This window comes from Labrus bergylta, chromosome 18 (assembly GCF_963930695.1).
Source record: "Labrus bergylta chromosome 18, fLabBer1.1, whole genome shotgun sequence".
Lineage (NCBI taxonomy): Eukaryota > Metazoa > Chordata > Actinopteri > Labriformes > Labridae > Labrus > Labrus bergylta.
Window position 1 is genome coordinate 22062741 of NC_089212.1, and position 21102 is coordinate 22083842.

The 21102-nt window shown below is 41.4% G+C and overlaps 1 protein-coding gene across 3 annotated transcripts; it reads right to left on the bottom strand.

Moving 5' to 3' along the window:
• Positions 1 to 8: 8 nt before the first annotated feature.
• Positions 9 to 20954, bottom strand: wdr25 (WD repeat domain 25). Of its 3 annotated transcripts, none has more exons than XM_029279101.2 (7): positions 20823 to 20954; positions 18768 to 19516; positions 15074 to 15221; positions 5630 to 5760; positions 4752 to 4922; positions 3785 to 3925; positions 9 to 2344 (listed from the first exon to the last, which is right to left on the bottom strand). In XM_029279101.2, the coding sequence occupies exons 2-7, from the start codon at positions 19497 to 19499 to the stop codon at positions 2123 to 2125; spliced, it is 1545 nt and encodes a 514-aa protein (XP_029134934.2). In that variant the 5' UTR covers positions 19500 to 19516; positions 20823 to 20954; the 3' UTR covers positions 9 to 2122. The 3 variants fall into 3 exon arrangements, with proteins under 3 accessions (XP_029134934.2, XP_065822756.1, XP_065822755.1); XM_065966684.1 differs by having other exon boundaries at positions 20838 to 20952; XM_065966683.1 differs by having other exon boundaries at positions 20712 to 20945.
• Between the last annotated feature and the right edge of the window lie 148 nt (positions 20955 to 21102).

Sequence of the window (21102 nt, forward strand, 5' to 3'; positions counted from 1 at the left end):
TAAGGACCTTAATCCTTTTGATACAGAGGATCACAGCGGGTAACTCATCAGTAAACCATCCCTATACCGTAAAACTTCTAGTCTATGAAAAGAGCCTGCCTTCATTTGGAACAGGCGACAATGCTAGACGGGCTTTTAAAACTTGTGCAAACAAAGATGGAAAAAACTATCAAATTGTAAATGTGTGCCAAAAAAAATTGAACTGTGTTAAAACAAATTTTAAAAAGTTATTAATTTGGTCTTGCTTTGTAAGACAGTATGCACACCTGCAAACCTACAACCAACCTGCCTTTCTAGACAGATGTTGAAGTTCATCTTTGTTTTGTTTTTTTATGTCTTGCTGCTTTTTCTCCTTATTTTTGATCCACACACTATTTCAAAACTAAAATAATTCTAACTGAGATCTGCCTTTATTTGTCAAAACGTGTGGCAACACCAGGCGAGTAAAAGGAACTGCCTCAAATTGGGACCGGCTTCTAGTTGAAGTTTTATGGTATGTAAAGTTGCAGAGGTTTGAGTTTTCTAGAAAGTTTAGTTAAGCTTTGGAAGTGTTGCAGCTTGTTTTCAGAATTCCTTTGACCAACTCTTCATTAATTTATAAATGTGAATATGATGATAAATTAAAAATGACACAGATTCATAGCTCACCTGTTAAACGCTGAAGAAGTAACATCCCGGGTTTCTGCTGATGAGGATCTTACATTTTTATTTATCTACCGCAAAACTTATATTAACAGCCTGGGCTTTTAATTACTTCAGCCTATAAAATGAATCTGCCTTTATTTGAGACAGGCGTCACAAGCCTTTAATGATTTTCAAACAAAACTTGTGCACGGAAAAGATGAAAAAGACTGCAAAATAATAAGTTTACATCAGAAATATATATTTTTTAGGTGGACTAAATTAAGATATCAATAAATAAATTCAATGAAGAATTACTGAATTACAGCCAATCCATACCAACAAGGTGCACGTTTGGGGAGGGGGGCTAACTAATCAACACTATATGCATTGGGGCCTATAAACAGTTATTTTAGGTTAAAGGCATATGTGTTTTTGAAGCCGTATTTTTTCATCCTCTCACATCTATAAGACGTAAGTGATCTGATCTCTGCTGCTCGTTATCAACTAAACACGCAGGGTTGAAAAGAACCTTTAGATAGGCTTCACAAATACCTTAATGTGTCATTTAAGACGATATCAACGTCAATTTAACTATTATTAACAACAGTATAAATAACCAAAAAGGGCCAGAAAAAGGCATTGAGCCTTTTAGCACGTCGCTCAGCACCAAACAGCAAAGTGTATTTTAGGACTGAATGCAGAATAAAGATCAGAGACGTGTGTGTGTGCACTTCACCTCTGTTGTTGACTGGCAGGCTTTTGAAAGGACCTGGCAATGTTTTGACAGATGTCTGCTTTTCTCTTGTTGTTTCTCTGTGATGCTCTAAGCTGTCAGTGGGAAAAAGGAAATGTCATATGAGAGCCGGGGAGAACGAAAAAACGGCACAGAGGAAAAGCGTTGTGTTTGCATAATGTGAAATGTAAAATACCAAATCATTAGGAAATGTTTTTGTTTTGACAATAATTATGATGATGATGACGGTGTATCCAGCTGGTTTGGAGCAAGAAACCTGATTGTAAAAGCATGAGGTAGTGTGTGGATAGCAATACATTCCTTTTACCTACCACTTAAGATGAAACTCATTGAAATATTTTACTCATTTAATGGCAAAGAAACTTCCTTTCATCTCAACTTGCGTAACTTATTACTTTGTGAAAACAAAGTAATAAGGGCCCGATTGATATACACATGAGGTAGTGTTGTTGTCATGACAGTGTGAGTTCATAGCAATGGTACAGGAAATGTGAGAGGTTTCAAAATAATGTAACAGCAACACAAGTTACAAAGTGTAAAAAGGAGGATTTTAGAGCCCCAGAAGAACAAGATCAGCTGACTTCCAAACGTTTCTTTTCTCCAAGTTCTCGTCCTATTCCAAAAGCTTCTGAGAGATTGTGTCTGTGAGACGGATGTATACACAAGTTTCCAGTTAAATAAACGTGTTATCTCTTCTTGGATGGCGCACTTGAGTCTATATTTGCTTGTCTCTACTCAGAGTCTTCAGTGCCAGACCTTGATCTCTCCAGCCCAGTCGCAGGTGGCCGCAGTAGCCGGCAGGACGGGATGCTGGGCCACGCGGAGGCAGGGCTGGCTGTGGGCAGGGAGAGTGTGCAGCATGCGGGCGTTGTGATAGTCGTAGAAGTGAGCGGAGCCGGTGGAGCTTCCCGAGGCGAGGATAGCGCCGTCCAGAGAAAACTCACACTGCACGGCGTATCCCTCCACCTGGAAAATAAAAATATGATGTGTTAGTCGCAATGCAATAACCTTTCAGCAACAGCTGGATTCATGCACGCATGTCTGCATAATGACTGGATCGGGATCCAGCTGATTACAGACTCAGGCAGCGTAAACGTAAAAAAAAAAAAAAAAAAGTGTTCATTCGCTGATTCAATAATCTGAGCAGCAGCACAAATCTGAGTTAGAAGTGAAAGAGCAGTGCTTGCCTCTGTCTCATTATTAACAACTGAATGCCCTTAAGCAAAGCACTTAATCTCCAACTGTGTCACTTGATTGGTTCTGACGCGACCGCGGTTAAACAGGCTCAGGTTCAGGTTACATTTGGTTGCAGGGAGAGTCACATAATAAAACACAGACAATACATAAAACATACAGAGTGCAAATAACTCTCGCTGCCGGTTCGGACTCACTGTGTGTAAGCATATGACTCTGGATCAGAGTGTTCTGCAGAAATTCTTTGATCTTCACTGACTTTACTGAAATGTCGATGGTGGATGATTTGGCAAATTGTATTTATATAATCGAGAACAAGACATTACAAAATACATTTCCAGAAAATGTCCTGACGTGTGTTTATATTTTAATCGTGCAATTGTAATAAAAACGTAAGTAAAATGTAAGTAAAATGTAACCTCAGGAGTCTGCTTAAAGGCAAAGTGTGTAGGCTGCAGGAGGTGGGGATCGAACCCCCAACCTTCCCCGTTGAGAGACGACCGACTCTACCAACTGAGCCACAGCCACCCCAATGTACAATTGAGGAATCATGACGTTCATATTAGGTTAAGCCTTTCAGAATAATCTGATCCTGGTCTTTATCTGCAGGTATTTGTGATCAATAGTCAATCTTAAGAAAAATAAAATACTTCACTTTCCAGTAAAGGTTTCTCTCATTCAATCAGTTTGTAACACCGTGTTAGAAGTGGAAGAAAGGTTCAGGAATGAAACGTCCTTGTGTTAACTGGAACTTTCTCTTCTGTCATGTTGACTTGTTGACTTGTTGAGTTGAAGCGTTGCTGTGTTCAGCACCTCAGGGCCACCGAAAAAATGGAAATAAACAGGACCTGGAAACATGTTCAGTTTCCTGTATTGTCCACAATCAACAAACCGGTGGAGCAGTTGGAACATGATTCCTGCAATATTAGGCGGCCATATTGTTCTCTTTGCCTCCCTCGGTGGAAAATATTGTATCACACTCACAGTGTGTTTGTTTAGGAGGAGGTTGCTGCCTGGAGAGGAAACACTGCAGGCTATGGATCTGCTGTGCACATCCACTGGGTGTAGTGTACAAAGAGCCTTCTCCCCCTTTGTGTAGAGGTTTATTCTACTGCCTCTGCACAGATGTTGGTGCATGTGAAATGTTGCTCAAGCTGTTTGTGTGTGTACTCCACCACCACCACATCCTCAAAGACCACGGTCGTCACTGACCTTGTGTCCTTCGTACCGCCGCCTCTTGTTCATTCTGTATGGCTGCTGCGAGGAGAACACGGCCATGTAGTCCCCGTTGGTCTGGGCAACAAAAGATTCCTCCAGTGGGTGGAGAGCGAGGCTTGGGCATGTGAACCGCTCCTGGTGGACAAAAGAGAGGAAAAGAGGGGGAAATTCATTCATTACTTGACCTTTCCCTTTGGTTAGTAATACATGGTGTACATTTCTTATTTTATGGCCACAGAGACATTTCAAATGTTATCATTATAATACTTTAAAATGAGCTTTTCAGTAGTTTTGTCATCTTTGCCTTCACTGTAATAGTATGAAGAATTACGAGACCCTTTAGAGTTCATGCAATGTACAACAAAAGCTCAATTTACAGCCATAAAACGGACTAGCTAGCGTTTTTTTTCTGAGAGCAAGAGTCTTTTTTCAATCGTTTTCAATGAGGAGAGAGCGTTCTTAGTAGCAGGCAGCATCTCTTTTTTCCCAAGCGTTCCACATTTTCTTGTGCGGCCGCTCTGAGCACTCGAGTAGAAAATCGTTCAACTTTTCAGAAAGGCGCTGTTTGACGTCACTGGCGCTCTTTTCAAAATGTACGATATTCCTTTTAGTTTTGCCGGCCTACAGATTATTTCTTGTACCCACATCCTCTTTGCTTGGGTCTAATCAGGAAATAAACGATCTAAAATTTAAAAAAGTAACGGAGCAGTTTCGGTCATACTCCAATCGGCCGTTGTCAACAGGCTGTTGTCATACAGACTATGTAACTGTCAGAACACTCCAGGTTCACATTCCCCTCATGACCGACTTGTTTCACATCAGGGGGGTTCACACTTATTCACATAAGTACCTTTGAATAGTAAAATTCAAACAGCTTGTAGCATATGAAGCAGTCAGTTTCAACATGAAGCGCTGATGAGACATTCTTTGACTCAGGTGCAGCAACATGGGGTCGCCTTACATGGTAGATCTGGTTGGAGAGCCTGGCTGTGGTCTGGAAGTCCCAGGCGATGAGGGTGCGGTCCGCAGAGTCTCTGCTCACACAGTCAGAGCTTGTTATGAAGTCCACGCCCCCTCTGAGAAACAGGATGTCCAAAGTCTGCTGGATCCCTGCTTTGTACACGTTTACCACCTAGAAACACAAACACAACGAACATTTGAAAATAATAGAGCAATCTCTTGCATCCAGATCAACTGAATGAGTCTGTATGGAAAGACCTTTTGACGAGCGGGCTAATGTTGTGCCTGTGGGCCTATTTTATCTAGTGGGGTAATTTCACCCAGGAGCAAGTTACATTCAGCCTAAGGCATGGACTGACAGGCAGCCAGGAACTCCAGCATTAAAAACCTATCTATAAACCAAGGGTTTGGTCTACGCTCAATCTGAAACTCGTGGTGGCACCTTCTGGAAGAAGCGACCCCTGCCGGCGTTTATTAAGGAAAAGTTGCATTTGAGCGCTTTAGATTCTGAGGAAGTTACATCAAACAGTTTATTAAGCTTTAGAACAATGTTAGGTTGCAGCTACAAGCGGGCAATTTAGAGAAAAAACTACATTTAAATGTTATTGTGGAAACCCTGCAGTGTTACCTGGATGCATGCAGCAGTATGAACCTTTCAGAGAAATATAGCATGGGGTTTCTGCACGGACAAATCCAGCCTACCTTGTTTGTACAAGTGTCAAACTGTCAGTGTGTAGGGGAGGGAAAGGGGGCTGTGGATGAGGAGCATGTGTTTAACGCCTACCTGCCTTTACATTTATAAACACGTCAAACGGCAGTTGGTGAACCAGAGTTAATAAAAAACGATAAATCTACTCTGAGGAGGTTAATAAGTTTGACCTTGCGGCAGCGGGAGTCCCAGGCTTTGACCACTGAACTGTAACCTCCGCACAGGAACACCTCCGGGTTGCTGGGATGCAGGACCACACACATCACCTTGAACTGGTTGTCAAGTTTTACCACCGGCTGTCCTACACAGAGAGAGAGAGAGAGAGAGAGAGAGAGAGAGAGAGAGAGAGAGAGAGGAACAAGGAACGAAAACAAGATCAATGCCTCCTTCTTTTGTTTTTGGATTAAATGCTCTAGATGCTAAAAACTGAGATTTACAACATCTTCTCATACTTACTCATAATCCTGATACAACAAAATAACTTTTTTCCTCATCAGTATGTTGTTTTTACTGCTTGCATATTTTTTAAAACAAACCTCCAACAGTAGAGTCACATGTAAAATATGTGGGATTTTTTTTAAGTAGGGCAGAATCTATTCTGATAACCAGGAAAGACGACAAAGGAAATGGGAAAGTATTTGTGTGAGGATTTGATGCTTTCTTTTACAATTTAGCAAAGAACAGTGAGTGTCCTTGGGGGTTTTCACTTGTGAGACAGAATGAGACTTTTTGAGGAATTTGAGTTCGACTTAGTTTTGTTAAAAAATGTGTGTTTTTTCTGTCTTCTAACATTTTGCAGAACAAAAGGATTTCTTGATTAAAGGTGACGTTGATCTACACATCAGTCAACATTCATTATAATTTACAGTTTGAAGCTCTGGAATCAAGTGCGCAGGGATTTGAGACAAACATTAAAAGGGCTTACCATGACAACTATTAAAGGAGCAGTATGTTACTCTGACACCTAGCGTTTAAAATAGGTACTGCTGTCCAATATTTAAACAATAGAGAGAGCTGCCTCCCCCCCCGCCCCCTCCTCACTAGAGTTGATGCACGTGCAGGTTGCCATGTCGGGGAGGCTGAAGCTTCAGTGTTTAGCCAGCTCTGCACTCATTCATTCATTCATTCAGTAGATATTTTACATATTGGACCTTTAAAGGCTTTATATGTGATTTTTTGATCCAGCAGATGTCGCCCTTGAGCTCCAGCATGAAACCAAAACAACTTGTGCATTGTAGTGTTAGCATGCTAATGCTAGCAATCTTTACTATGCTCGTATCTTCACACTGCATGTAAATTTACCTAAAATGAGCGTGATCTAGAAACACAGTTAAGCAGTGAGTACAGTATGTTATTCTTCTTTTCTCTAGTCCCTCAATCAAACAACTTTTATACTCGAGGGGAGGAGTCAGCCGGCCGTCCGGGCGATGTAAACAAACTGAAGATAGGACTCTGAAAACTCTGAAAACATCACAGACAGTGGGACTCGGGTGTTACACCCATTGTAGACAGTCATGACTCACAGAGTTATTTTCAGAGGATATACTTGATTTCTATTATATTTAAGCGTGAAAAATCGCATATAAAGCCTTTAAAGGAATAATAACAAAACATGTCAGTCAAACTATCACCAATTGTGAAAGTCAAATACAAAGATTTTGACGAGAAAAAAAAAAAAAAGGTGTATGAAGCATGAATAATGAAATCTTTTTTTCCAAGAGCTATTGTTTACCTACAATATGTTCCTAAGTGAGTAGGTATAGAGAATACAAAGTACTTCTCTGATCTTCTGTATCTAAAACCATATCAAACTTTGAGAGGAAAGCCTTTCATGTGGAGTGAAACCACTGCTTGAATTCTTTATGTGAAGTGTACAGAGATGCTTCTGGGCTGCCTGTGTAGGTGGCTGCAGTGTTTTGATCAGAGGAGGATGCTGCACACTCTCAGCTCGAAGGAACTCATTTCCAGCTCAACTCTGACCCCTGGCTGGTTTCTTTCTTCTCCATGGGTTCCGACCTTTTTCTCTGAAAGTCTCCAGTGCTGGCAGAGCAATCACCTGACCTTACTGTTGTTTACCTTTGGCCAGGAAGAAACACTCTGGCTCCTGCTACATACATCCGTAAGAAAAAAACAATACACTCAGGATGAATGAGATGAAATGTGTGTGTGTGTACTATTTCTCTTCCAATGGTCTCTGGGTTGCAAATTCAGCTGAAACTACTTTTTGGTTTTTTTGAGGATGCATGTGCATTTGAGGCTGCAGTGGTTAGCGCTGTTGCCTCACAGCAAGGAGGTTCGTGGTTTGAATCCCTGTCAGACAGGAGCGTCTCTGTGTGGAGTTTGCACACATTAGTTGTGATTGCATTGTGTTTAAAAAAACAAGCTCACTGATCACAGTTACAGTAAATCTTGCTCTAACTTACTTCCAAAGACAGAGTCCCCAGATCCATGTGTGGTCTTAGAGTCATGAATGACTGATGCCAAGAAAAAGGACCAGAAGCTTTCTGTGGTCAGGATGTTACTTGCAGGCTTCCGCCATCACTTTCTCATCTCTCGCCGTCACTTTAAAGAAAGCTTTCTCGCACATGACCACCAACAGTCTCTGAAATGAAACTTTGTATTTTCCCCATGCGTTCCTCTAGAACACATCAACAAATGAACTGTAGGTCTCTTCACTTATTTTTCCTGACAGAGCTGATCAGAAATCTGTTTCGGTTGCACGGCTTCTTGTGTGGCAGGAAGCAGCGTGGCAGGGATATTTCTAAATCTGGGATAATTCCCAGACATGCTCCCAGACGCGTGAAACATATGAGTCTTTGAAAAAGGGAGAGCTGATTTAAACATCACTCAAGACAAGAGGACGATATTTAAACTTTGAGGGGCCATTGTGATGCAGGGAAAGACAAAACAGAATACAAAAAAAAAACATTGTTTTGGCTCAGGGCAGTTTTTTTTCTAAATCAATTAAAAAATGTCATCCTTAAAAAGAAAACAAAAACACTGAGGGGCTTAAATATAATTAAGCCTGACGGGGTGCGACCAAAAATATTTGTTTCCAGAGATGACTACGAAGGCGGCTTCACGAGGAATAAAGCCATACTAAGAGCCAGCAGCTCTGTCAAAGGCTATGTAAAGCAGAGAGCACCTCCAGGTTCAACGGCTGCTCATTAATTCATCGCAACAAACAACAAAGACCCCCATCACAGAACAGAGTTAGACCCCAAAACAAAAACTGCACTTCACAGCCTTTTAAGAAAGAGGAACGAGTCGATGCTATTAAAACTGCAGTAGGAGTGGACCTTCTCTTACACGTAATGCTGAGTTCAACTTCAACGCATTGATCCAAAGTTTCTAACAGGCAATTTTTTCCGTGGCTCACACTTCCTGCTTAATTGGCTTACCCCCGTGGTGATACAGAGAAGATCTGTCATCGAGATTTTAAAACTCATGTTTGGCAAGACGATGAAAAAATCAACACTCTCCGCATGACAAATAGGGCCTTCGTCATGTTTTAATTAGGCGGAGATTAATTAGCCTTCCTGAGAGGCGAGATAAGGGAAGACTCGCAGTGATCCGTCCCTCCTCCTTCCACCGTAGGTTTTACTTTGTAGTCCTGAAAGAGCTGCGGATGACTACAGTGTGGGGGACATTATGGATGAGGTTTGAGCCCCTTAGAGCAAAAAGGGGCGTTGGGATGAAGTAGATATTCTTCCTCTTTATCAAATAAACAAAGCAGAGTGAAGTCACTGCAACGCAAGCAAAGGTTATAGACGCAGAACTTTGTTTTGCCCTCCAAATAATTTAGGAAATACGCTTAGTAAGGCATATTTCTTTAAATTTGTTGATGTTTTAAAAATGTTCCTCATGCCAAGTCTTGATAAATGAGGAGGTGAGGGGACTGAGAATAACTTATTGTAGTTCTGAAACTTTCCATTTACTTTCTTGGACACTGAAAAGGGAGATTAAAGACTCATCTGTAATTATCTGAGCCACAAACAAACTCAAAATCTAGCTGGAATAAAATACAAGGCAACCAGCTCTTACATGACCAGACAACGGAACAGTCGAGGATGGCCCAGAGATAAAGCTGAAAGCGTTAAAAACACAAAGTAAGTTGACCTTGTTTTCTTTAATTTAGTCTGCCGTTGTTTGCAAAGCGTGCATACACACACCCACACAAACTAAGCTCCCACACAAAGTGAAATCTGGCTATACTTAGGAGGTGTTTATGCATTGTAATAGCACTTTTCCCCTGAAAAAAATTAAGGCTAGAGTCTTTTCAAGGTTCCAAGTGTTCAATTAGAACTCTCCTGTTAAAAAGCCGGCGTAAATGAGAGTACAAAGTCTGCATAAGTAGGCTACGCTTCTAAGTCCTGTTTTCCAATTTTACAGCTGCTGATGACACACAAGTGTTGCAAAAAATCTCCCCTGAATACTGCAGACATTCACTCTTTAAAAAGAATAACACTTGGAGGGGCTGGAGGAACGGATCCCTCCAAGGGTACAAAGATAACTCAAGTATTCAGCAGCTCCAAAACATTTCAAACTCTTCTAGGAACCCATCCCACCCTCTGTTGAACGCTTTTGAATTCAATCATCCCAGGAGCATGTATAATTTATTCATCTATCATTGAACTCGCTGTTGAGGAGGACCACCATCACTTGTGCACGTTGAAAAGATAAAAAGTTTTACCTCAGAATAATCTGGGATATATATTAAAATAAGGGGTCTGACGTTTTTTTTCCCCATCATATAGCAGGCTAATTTTGTTCAAGTATCCGGTTGCCGGTGTAAACTGAAGCTTCCAAAGTGGGTCAAAATGTGGCGCTGCTTGCTGGTGGCACTACCATGTGTGGTCTGCTGCATGCACATTACCCCCGGTGTGCAGGGCTTCAGGCTCCTGTGTTCGTATGTTTGCCTTGCTCAAGGGCATCTCAGCAGTGCTCTGTAAGTGAACTGGCACCTCTCCTACCAGAGAGCTACCAGACCAATTTCCAGATTAGGAAATGTGACTTGAACCAGTGAGATTCTGGTTCCTAAACCAAGTCCCTACAGACTGAGCTGCTGCCGCCCCCACAAACGTCTTTACAAAACTAACTCAAATAAAAAAACATCAACTTATGACGGGATGGCATTAAGTTTGTGTGCACACACGAATGAAAGCATGTAGTGACCCTTTCTATAACATGTTTCCAATAATCATTTGTTCTTTAACCTTCAGCCTTAAAGTCAGAGGTGTTAGACCACTTAAGCCTAGCAGTGGCCACCCAAGCCAACTTTATCAGTCAAGACTTCACATAATGGTATTCAACGCCTATAATTGTATTCAAATATCAAATTGAATAACTAAGAAAGGAAGCAATTTTGTGCTGTTTACAGACGCAGACTTTGGAGACAAATGTCCCAAACAGTTAATGTAATTTAGTCTTTGTAAGTATGTTCTGTTTAGCTCCTGCATTTTTGACGCAGAGATTAATTCTGAATATGGAAAAAAAAAATCATCTGTGAAATGAATCTTTCTACAAATATACAGATACATAATTTTGGAGGTAAAGATAGAGAATACAAAAACCCTTTTCTCTGCAACTGGTGTGATATCTTTTTAAAAGTTGGACTGCATGTCTCAAACCACCGGTGTGAGTCATTATTTTGCCCTTGACTACTGGCAACAACTCTGACTGGCTGAAGGTGTGACTGTGAGTGTGAATGTCTGTCTGACTCCAAAGTGTCAGCCTCGTGACCGGCTGGTTCACAATGTCAGCAAGGATTGACTTAAGTCCTCTGTAACCCTCTAAAGGATACGAGGGGGAAATAACGAAAGGATGGATAGATCTGCACATAAAGCTCATTATTTATAAAAAAAAAAAAAGCTGTTGTGAAATAAGATGGAATTCATTTTTTTACGATTACACTTTGCTGAAGCTGCTCACAAGGACAAAGTGAGGAGGAAGGGCAATGCCAAAGCCCACTCCAGTAACAGCACTACAGTATCATTGGGGCATTATTTGGTTTTGTAAAGCAAAATCTCCTTTCTGTTAGTGCCTGAACGATCCAGACAGCAAACTCAAGATCTGCATACACACATTGGCATGAACTGACACATCAACCTGTGGCAGCCTGCAGGTATTCAGGCATATATTCCTCTGCCAATCAACCTTTCCAAGGACAGCAAGAAAAGGGCTGGACAACAGCTGCCACTTCACACTAATGCCCTCCAGATGAAATTCATTTATTCCACTCCCCAACTTCAGCTTCTCTGTGTGTTTTCCTTTTTCTCTGAATTTATTCTGCCTCTTTTCATTTCTTTCTTTCCCATTCTCCCTCTCCCTTTCTGCATTACGCCTCTTAACCTGCTCTCCCTCCCCGTGTCCTCCCTCCCTCCGCTATTGCTATTCAGCTGTGACAGCCTGCCTGTGGCCCGCTGGGAGTGGATATAAGATTGTACAAATTAAATTGGACACAGGAACAACAGTGAAGGTGGGCAAAGAAAATGGGCCCTCACGCATACCGCAATCTGAATGCATAGGCCTCCTCTATTATTCCATTTCTCTTTGAAAATACCAATTGGTGCAGTATTTGCTTAGGTTATGCTGTGGAGAAATACATTGTCCCACATACCCCCACTTTCCCCTTAAAGGGCTGGCACAGTCCTTTAAAGAGAGCTGGATTGAAGAGAGCAGACACACAGCTGCTTTACTTGTTAGAGTTAAGAGGCTCTGCATTAGTGTCAAGAGCATAACGATCACATTCATCCTGAGTACAGTCTGACGCAGCAAACACTCCGTTTCCCATCGCTCTTAGCGGGTCTAATGTGAACATATATGCTGCATGAATGTTGGAAGCCTTTCAAAAATGTCATTATGATAATTACTGTATGGTATAAATCCTCTGAAAACACGGGAGCCATAACTTACAAATATGTGATGACGTCAGTCTTTTTTAAAATTATGAATGGGATAATGCAGCGAAGCCACTTTCTACTTCTTTAAAGGTCACATATTATGCAAAATGCAGTTTACCATGTTGTCCTAACACTAATATGTGTCTCGAGTCCGTCTACAAACCCCCCAATGATGAGAAAAGTCCATCCTTTTTGTCTTTTGCTTGCTCCACTTTTCAGAAAATGTGCGCTCAAACAGGCCGTTTGGAGATTTTCCCTTCATGACATCACAAATGGCAGCAACCCCTCCCCCGGGTGGGTGACACTCCCACAGCTAGGTGTTTGTTCTGTCCCCTGAATCTGACTTGTAAACAATAGGGCATGGAGCGAGAAACCCTGAGTCACCCAAGCCCTTCCAGAGAGGGGGCGTGGTCAGACACAGCTCATTTACATTTAAAGGTACAGCCACAGAAACAGCCTGTTCTGAGCAGGGCTGAAATAGAGGGGTTTATAGACATGATCAAATACAGGATCAGAGTGGATTTAGAACAAGAAACTTCACAGACATGTTTTGAGGAGCTCTGAGACTTTTTAAAACTTGTTGAAAAGCAGGATAATATGTGACCTTTAAAATGATTGGTCGTTGATCTTACCTGTGAGATGTCAAATTTCACCACAATTGTGCAGAGACTTGGCTAGAATTTCCAACTCCCATATTAATTTTCAGCTAAATTACATTTTTGTAGCCTTGTGCAGCCAAAGCAGTGCACGCTCCACATCTGCAGATCCCCTATTCTCAGAAAGAGATCAATTCAGTCTTCAAATAATAATAATAATAATAATAGCGTTATGAAAATAAACAATACAAATAATAATAATAAAACAGTGACAGTGTTGCCTGATTTGTGTGTGAGTGGATCTTTGGATTTCTGGCATTACTTCAGAGAGGGAAGTTTGATCCCACTTGGACATCCTATACGAGTGGAGAGCGAGCTGCTAAAGGCTACCAAAGTAAAAGACCAAAGTATAAACATTTGTTTGTTTATGGTTGTAGTTTGTGGCGTTTCCGGTGTAAGGTCATGGTGGCTGCTCCTGTGGTGATGTATCCATTATTGATCCTCGTCCTGGAGCTGCCTGTGTGTATAATGGGCAGGCCAAGCTATTATCCGTAGGCTTTATTGGCAGTATTGACAGACGTGCTGAGAGGGGAAGTGCAAACGGCAGCAAGTCATCACAGCAATGCGTTGACCCTGGAGATGTTGTTGCCACAGGGGCTTCCAAACAATGTATATTGTACGCTGGCTTTTTCTATTGAGCCTTTTCCTCTAAATATTTTTCTGCACATAGAAGCACTGAAAATAAATTCAGTCCAATGTCTCAGTGTGGAAGAAGGACAAAGAGGCCGAATAATTCAATAAAGAATGTAATATTTTTCTTGGTGACTTTCTAACATGTAGAAGCAGAAATCTGAGTTTTCATTCAACATTCCTTCGAGCTCTGCAGAAATTCAATGACTGTTTCAGGACTTCTCCAAACGAGCCTGTTGCATCCTGTTTTCACGACTTGTTCTCGTCTCTTCTGCAGAGTTTATAACATTTACGCTTGGCCACAGAGAAAAGGCATTTCCAAAGCAAACCAAATTATTGATCTCTTGCTAATGTCACCCTGAAAACGGTTTGTGTGGTCAAACAAAAAGAGCCAGCTGAAACTTAATCTTTAGGATTTACCTCCTACATGAATGTCTTCTATTTGTTTCCTCTGCAGGTTAAATGTTGCTGCAAGGTTGAAAAAACTAACTATAGCTACATATTTAGATTTTTTATTTTTTGGCCTTTTTTGTGTTTTTATTGGAGAGATGGGACAGAGTCGGAACACAGGGAGAGAGAGAGAGAGAGAGTGGGGAATGACATGCGACAAAGGAGCCACAGGTCGGATTTGAACCCAGGCGACCCGCTTGAAGGACGATAGCCTCCGTACATGGAGCATGCGAACTAACCACTGTTCCACCAGCGCCCCTGAATGTTTTAAGAGGAAAAAAACTGAAAAACTGAAAGAGTTTTTCATTATTTATCTGAACTGCTTGAATGATTAGCATGGCACATTATGATGGACTAATGGACAGCTTTTCTCATAAGTTGTTGGAAACGGAGCAACTTTGTGAGCTGACAGAGATAAAACGTAACGTCCAAAAGTGACCCCAGTGGATTCTGAGGCACTACAGACTTTAAAGAAATACTGGTTGTTTCATTTAAGTTTTTGGAAATGGATGCAGCATTTCTCTTGGCTGCAATTGGATGAGTCTTTGAAATAAGATAGTTGGCCATTAGTAGTGTATCTTCTTTTGAAATGTAGATTTAGAGGGTCATCCCCAAAATAGGACACGGCCGTAGGGCAGCTGTGCCATTTATACGATAGGTTTATAACTGGATTTGGGGGCCAGGGCAACTTAAAGAGACTCCATAAAGAGATTACTGTAGCTGTAAAAAAATAAAAAAATAAAAAAATCCTAAAGAAATCACATTGTCGAGAACTCTTGATGCCTGGCCATCAATGTGTTCATAAAGATGTTTAACCGCACTTCAAATGGACTTTTAATGAAGTGTTTGTAATGCAGTTTGACTTCGTCTTTCTCAGTATTTTGGAAATAACAAATGTCTTTGTTGTACTGTTGTTTTTTTTTCATGTGACGCTGTGTTTATCAGACCCCAAAAAGAGAGAAGTGTTGCAGCTCACCCGTCTCCACGTCTGTGATCACAGCCGTGTTGTCAAACGAGCCAGTGAGGAGGTGTCGCCCACAGGGGGTCCAACAGGCATCTCGCACAGCCCCAGAATGGCAGCTGTACACCCTCAGGCATCGCCCGCTCTCTGCTGCATCCCACACCTGCCAGACATGAGCACACATCCAATCATGCACAAGTCACAAATACATCTAGATTGCAGCAATAAAGTTTTTTTTTTTTTTTTTACAGGCTGTGCACGAGCAAAAACACTTCTAGAACCAACCTTTCAAAGAGTTACTGCATCCTTTTGAAAGCTGAGAAAGATGATACCTAACTCATGTAAATGTAATTGTGCTCAAACAAAATAGATTACTTAGCAAATAGCTGCTGGAGAAATTGGCATAATGTGTTTATAAATCAGGCCTATTTGCCGGATTTAAACACAACAACAAGCTTTATAATGAATTAATCAACCTAATTACCTTTCAGCGTGACTATAAATCAATCCCCCTGGCTCGGATTGTCTCTAATGGTTTTGTATTGTGAAAGGTTTCACTGATTATATACACAGAGAAGCACCTAGCTGCCTCCTGTTCTGTTGTGACTGCCATGACAACGCTATCTTAAAAACGCTTTAAAGTGTGAAACCAAGGTGCATATAAATTGCAAAATAAAGGCCAGAAAAGTGAGACAGTGATTTTTAAATGAGGCGTTAAACCATTAGTGTGACCTACTGTTGGATTGTGCTTTGTCTTAAGTGACTGGTCTGTTGTTTCTTTTGCACTATGCTACAAAAAGATGGCTTGGAAAACAGGCTGGTCAATAATGTGACATTCATTAGATTTCCTGTAGAAATAGAATATTATTTGCGCCCTGAAACTGCAAAAGTCAAAGTCTCCCAGAAGCCCAGCCTGAAATCCAGTGGGTGGTCTGGGTTCTGGTCTCCACTGAGGTAAGGCACATTACACTAATGATGACGGGGGTTTTTTTTTTTTTTTCTTCCCCTTTGCTTCTCCAGCATTGCTTTGGCCAGAGAGGAACTCTGAAGATCTGTGGGGTGCTGCTGCAGCTCCCTCTATGCTTCCGTCTATTTCATTATTAAACAGGACTCCTACAGTACATGCAGCGTGAGAAACACATAGAGAAGTTCTGTACCAGCAGCTCCCGCAGGAGGAGATAGACAGAGAGGGGAATAAAAAGGGATGGACGAGTGGGAGAGCGACGTATCAATACGGTAGGCGTCGGATTAACAAACAGAATTCCAGAGATGCCTTCAGGCTTGGAAAGACAGTGACAGAGAAAAGAGGAGACGGAGAGCAACATGTTTAATTGATAAAAACGAAATATTGAAGTGAAGCTTCTATTAAGAATATATCTATGTATTGCACCACTTCTATGTTTAATCTGAGGTTTAGAGAAACACTGCCATCTGAAGGAAACATGAGATCTGTGTAACAACATGTGATGATCACATCTATAGAAACAAAAGCTTCTAAATATTCAAGTCAACATATTTTATGCATAACAAGTCTCACAAAGTGGCCGGCTGCCTCAGCCTCGTCTCCGATGAATAACAGCGTTAATGATATTCACCATAACAACTCACACACACAATTGCAATAATCCGGCACAATGAGAGACCTGCGCATGGGTGGAAATGAGTGCTTGTTTATTTGCATCCCCCTTCAATTTCACCGGCCACTTAACAGACACGAAGAGCGGATCCTCGCCCGTGACTCATTGGGGTAATCTGCTTCCTAAATGACTCTAGGTAATTAAAAGTAAATTGGTATTCGTGTTATCAACTTAAAACTGCTGCCTTACACCTGCCGTAGCCATGGCAACAACAGCTGCAAACAGGCCGGAATAATAATAGTCTTGCAGGACGAGTGCCTCTGAGGAACTGCCAGACAGGATGGAGGAAGAGGAGGCGGAAAAGCCTGAAGGGTGTTGGTGAGGAAACACGAGAGGAGAGTGGTTTGACTTGATAGAGTGTGTCGCCTGTCTGTCTTTACACAGAGAAGAAAAACGCTGAGGCTAAGGCGTAAAAGTGCTGCAGAAATCATTGATATGCTGGTATATAATATGTCAATATGACATGCTGCTGTAAAATAAATACAGGCTTTTCACTCAAAAGGACATCCTGTAGTGTATTATTATACCTTTATAAATACTTTTTTCTGCTTGTCTCACACATAGACTGTAAATACTAATGGACGACGCCTGAGTGATGTCACCAATCTGTTACAGCAGGGGGCTCCTGAGGCTCATCGGCAGCAGCCGCCATGATGGAAATGCTGTCTCAGCCTAACTTTCAGTCAACCTAACGACAGGCTGAGAGCTGGAGCTGAGGCGGGTTTTAAGCCTCCTGACAAACTGTTACATCCAGCCACCTGTCAATCATGTCAGCTACGCACCTAACTACGGATAACATACATTGTTTATAAAATCAAAACAGTGCCATTTAAAAAAAGAATCACCTACCATACAGTGTTTGCCAGTGATGACATTTTTTTAACCAGAATCCCACTGTGACATCACAAGGAGAGCAAATTTGAAACGGAGCATTTTTCTCTGTGTTGTAAGACTTATGCGGACCACAAACAAAAGACTGGGTGGGTTTATTTTACACTTTGTGGGTCGGTAGATAGGTAGAGATAATATGTCCCCTTTAAGGCACAGAGAAGATGCATGAAAGTTGTTTTTTTGCAGCAAAGAAAAAACAACACTTCCTCAGTAAGAATGGACTTTAAGGTGGGGAAAAAAAGACCTGTTGAAATACTAGAGCTTGAAGAAGCTAAATGTGTCACATGCAAAGGTAAGTGAGTATTTCTTCTGATTCTTTTAGTCTATTGGTTATACAGTCTGAGATAAAGAAGGTGAGAAATTAAAAAAACAACACCAACAACCAAGTCTTCTCCTCCCCTGCTCCGCACCATCTGCTCCTTACCACCATTTCCAGGTGCCAAAGGAGCCGGCTGCCATATTTTTGCATTGTATAGTTATGCAGATGATCTCATGTTTTTAAATAATTAATTATGCAGTCCTCTAAGGATATTGGTTGGGGTATGTGGTTTCGCACTGGGATATAAATATTTAGTCAGCGGCAGACACCTGCATGACTTGACCTTTACCGCAGAAATATGAGAGATTGTTTTCCTGGTATGAAATATAGAAAAGCAAAGGGGGAAGGGGATATCAGGAAGACAGAGAGAAATTGAGCAAGACAGAGAGAGAGAGATACCATGTCCCATGTGTCCTGACATACATTCAACTGACAGTGACAGATATGATTCCAAAGAAAGTGGTTTGTGGTACATTTATAAAGTGAGGCGGCGAGGCGGATTTTATCTCACTGCCTGTAACGCCGTGCCAATTACACTGAATGTCAGGTAAGCGATTATCCCCTCAGACCTCCCCAAAGCACTTGGCACCTGCCTGGAAACTATACTGATAAATGGATTTCCCTGTTCCAGACCACTGCGTATATAGAGCGGAGTCAGCTATAGAAAGGAAGACGAATCCTTCATGCAGAAAAAATATCAGAATTATGACTTAAAGTCAGATCACATCACGTCAGTTTAAATTAATCGGGAAAGGTACTTTATGGAAGCGTGCACAACAAAAGCACTGGATCACCTCTTTGTGAATATATTGCTTCGAATGTCCATTCATTTTTGGGAGCCATTTTTTGAAGCTATTATTACCTTATAAGTCTTGTCCATGGAGGCAGAAAGCAGCAGATGACTGATACGGGGCACAGGACACCACTGAACTGTGTTGACTGGGCCTTGGTGGCCTCCCAGGTTCATCAGAAGCCTCCTTGGTATCCCCGCTGCACCCGGCTTGTGAGGAAGATAAGGCTTTACTCTAGCCGACACGTCTGAAAGAATTTGGCTTTCCCTGGTCTGATTCCCTTGGACTTGATCTGCTTGGGACTCTGGGTTAGCTGCCTCTACTGAAGTGGCAAGTCTCTGTCTCTTGGGGATGTACGGTCTGACACCAGGGGTGTGTGTTTGATGTCTTTTTGCTGGCTTGAAACCATCACTACGGATTTGGGGCATGTGAGGAACAGTCTGCAGTGATGACATCTTCCCCTGATTCACAGGAAAACTCAGAAGAGCTGCAGTATCTTGAGGATGTTTTTCTTGCACGTCTCTCTTGTCAATGCAGTGTTTTCTGTCCGAGTCAAAACAGCTCTTAGGCTGTATTGAAGAGCTATTTCTCTCTGAGGCATCTCCATGATATACCAATAGTGAACTGCCATGCACAGGTGTGAAGCTGTGAGGGTTGGGTGTCACCTCAGAGGAATTACACACACTGCCTTCCTCATTTTCTTCTAGCAATCCTGTTTGGAAAGAATCTTTTGCTCCCTCTTCTGTCTGTTCAGGAGAATCATCCTCTGATTCTGAATCCTCATAGGCCACTAATGAAGACATCTTCACATGACGGGGCTCTGTTTGAAAATAAAGGGGAAAAGGAGAGACGGTTATTATAGTTTATCAATCAGAGGTACAATGGTGGCATCTAGTGGTTGCTTGGATTTCTGCACCTAAAAGTTATTACAAACTAGTACTTTTAAGAACGTTTTGTGACAAGAAACATTGCCAAACTCCGTCCTACACTCTCCCTGTCAGATGCTGAGAAACTCGTCAACGCCTTTGTCTCCTCCAGGCTGGACTACTGCAACGCACTCCTCATCGGGATCCCTTCTCACCTACCAGTGCACCCATGGAAATGCCCCCCTCTATCTCAAAGAACTCCTCACCCTTAAATCCTCCACATGAAGCCTCCGCTCTGGAAACACCAACCTCCTCCACCCCCCCCCCCCAGGACTAAACTCCACACCCATGGGTGACCAGGCCTTCTGCTCCTCCGCTCCACAGTCTGCTGACGCTTTTAAAAGAGCCCTAAAAACCTTTTTAACAAAGCCTTCTGCTAGTGCTTTTAGTTTCGTTCGTTGCTTAGTTGATTAAATTTGTTTTTATTTCTATTTTATTTTATTTCCTGTAGCACTTTGAGATTTATTTTGCAAAAATGTAAAGTGCATTATAAATGTATGTATTATTATTATTATTATTATTATTATTATTAATATTAATAAGAAGAAGAAGAACAGCAACAACTACATTAACCTTGCAGTTTAACCAATAAAGTTGTGGTTATTCATTGTAACTAGTAACAAATATAGATATACTGGAAAATAGATTTACTTATTTAAAAAAAATTCAAATATAGATACAATTATTTTTTTAAAGAGATTTATGAAGATATGTCATAGAAATATGAGACATTTATTAGATAACAATGCCTAAAGTGGCTTATTTAAAACACTAACACTTTGGATGCAACTGTCCAGTGTGATATTTCAAATGTTAAAGCAACATCATGCACCAGCAGAGAGGACTGTGGTAGAAACATGAACTGGAAACACTGCAGGTAAGAAACATCGCGAGATTTTGGTCAAGTACGTAAATTTATTGCCATAGTAACTACTACACAAAACTATACACACACAAAACGAGTGTACAGCTAATGCGTTCAGACAGAGCATTTTATTAAACATCTTTATATTACTTTATATATTATCAGGTTTTACAGTTTACTTAGTTAAAAGACTGTCTGTTGACTCAACACCGGATACAACTTACCTGACACCACGTTAGCCTATAGCAAATAAGGCTAACGTTGGTCGTTCGCGCTCACCCTGAAAGCCTCTATGTAGCCTAAGAATGAAGTTAAACGACAGTCGGTGAATTTACCTTTCACTATTGTACCTGAAATGTTCTTAAAACTTTTATTATCCGACTTCTGAGCGAGTAAAACAGTCACAACATCATCAAGGTCCAAAATCCTGCACACAACTGGAGTTAACGAGCGCCTTCAGAATAAAAGCAATGTTTCGATTATTCTACGCACGCCAGACGCAGCATCAGTGTAAAAGCTTTTATTTTGAAAGCCGGTAATAGGAACCGAAGCGACGGTCCCTCTAGTCAGTTTTGTATCGCTGTTTATACATTTACAGTTATTATACATCTTGGA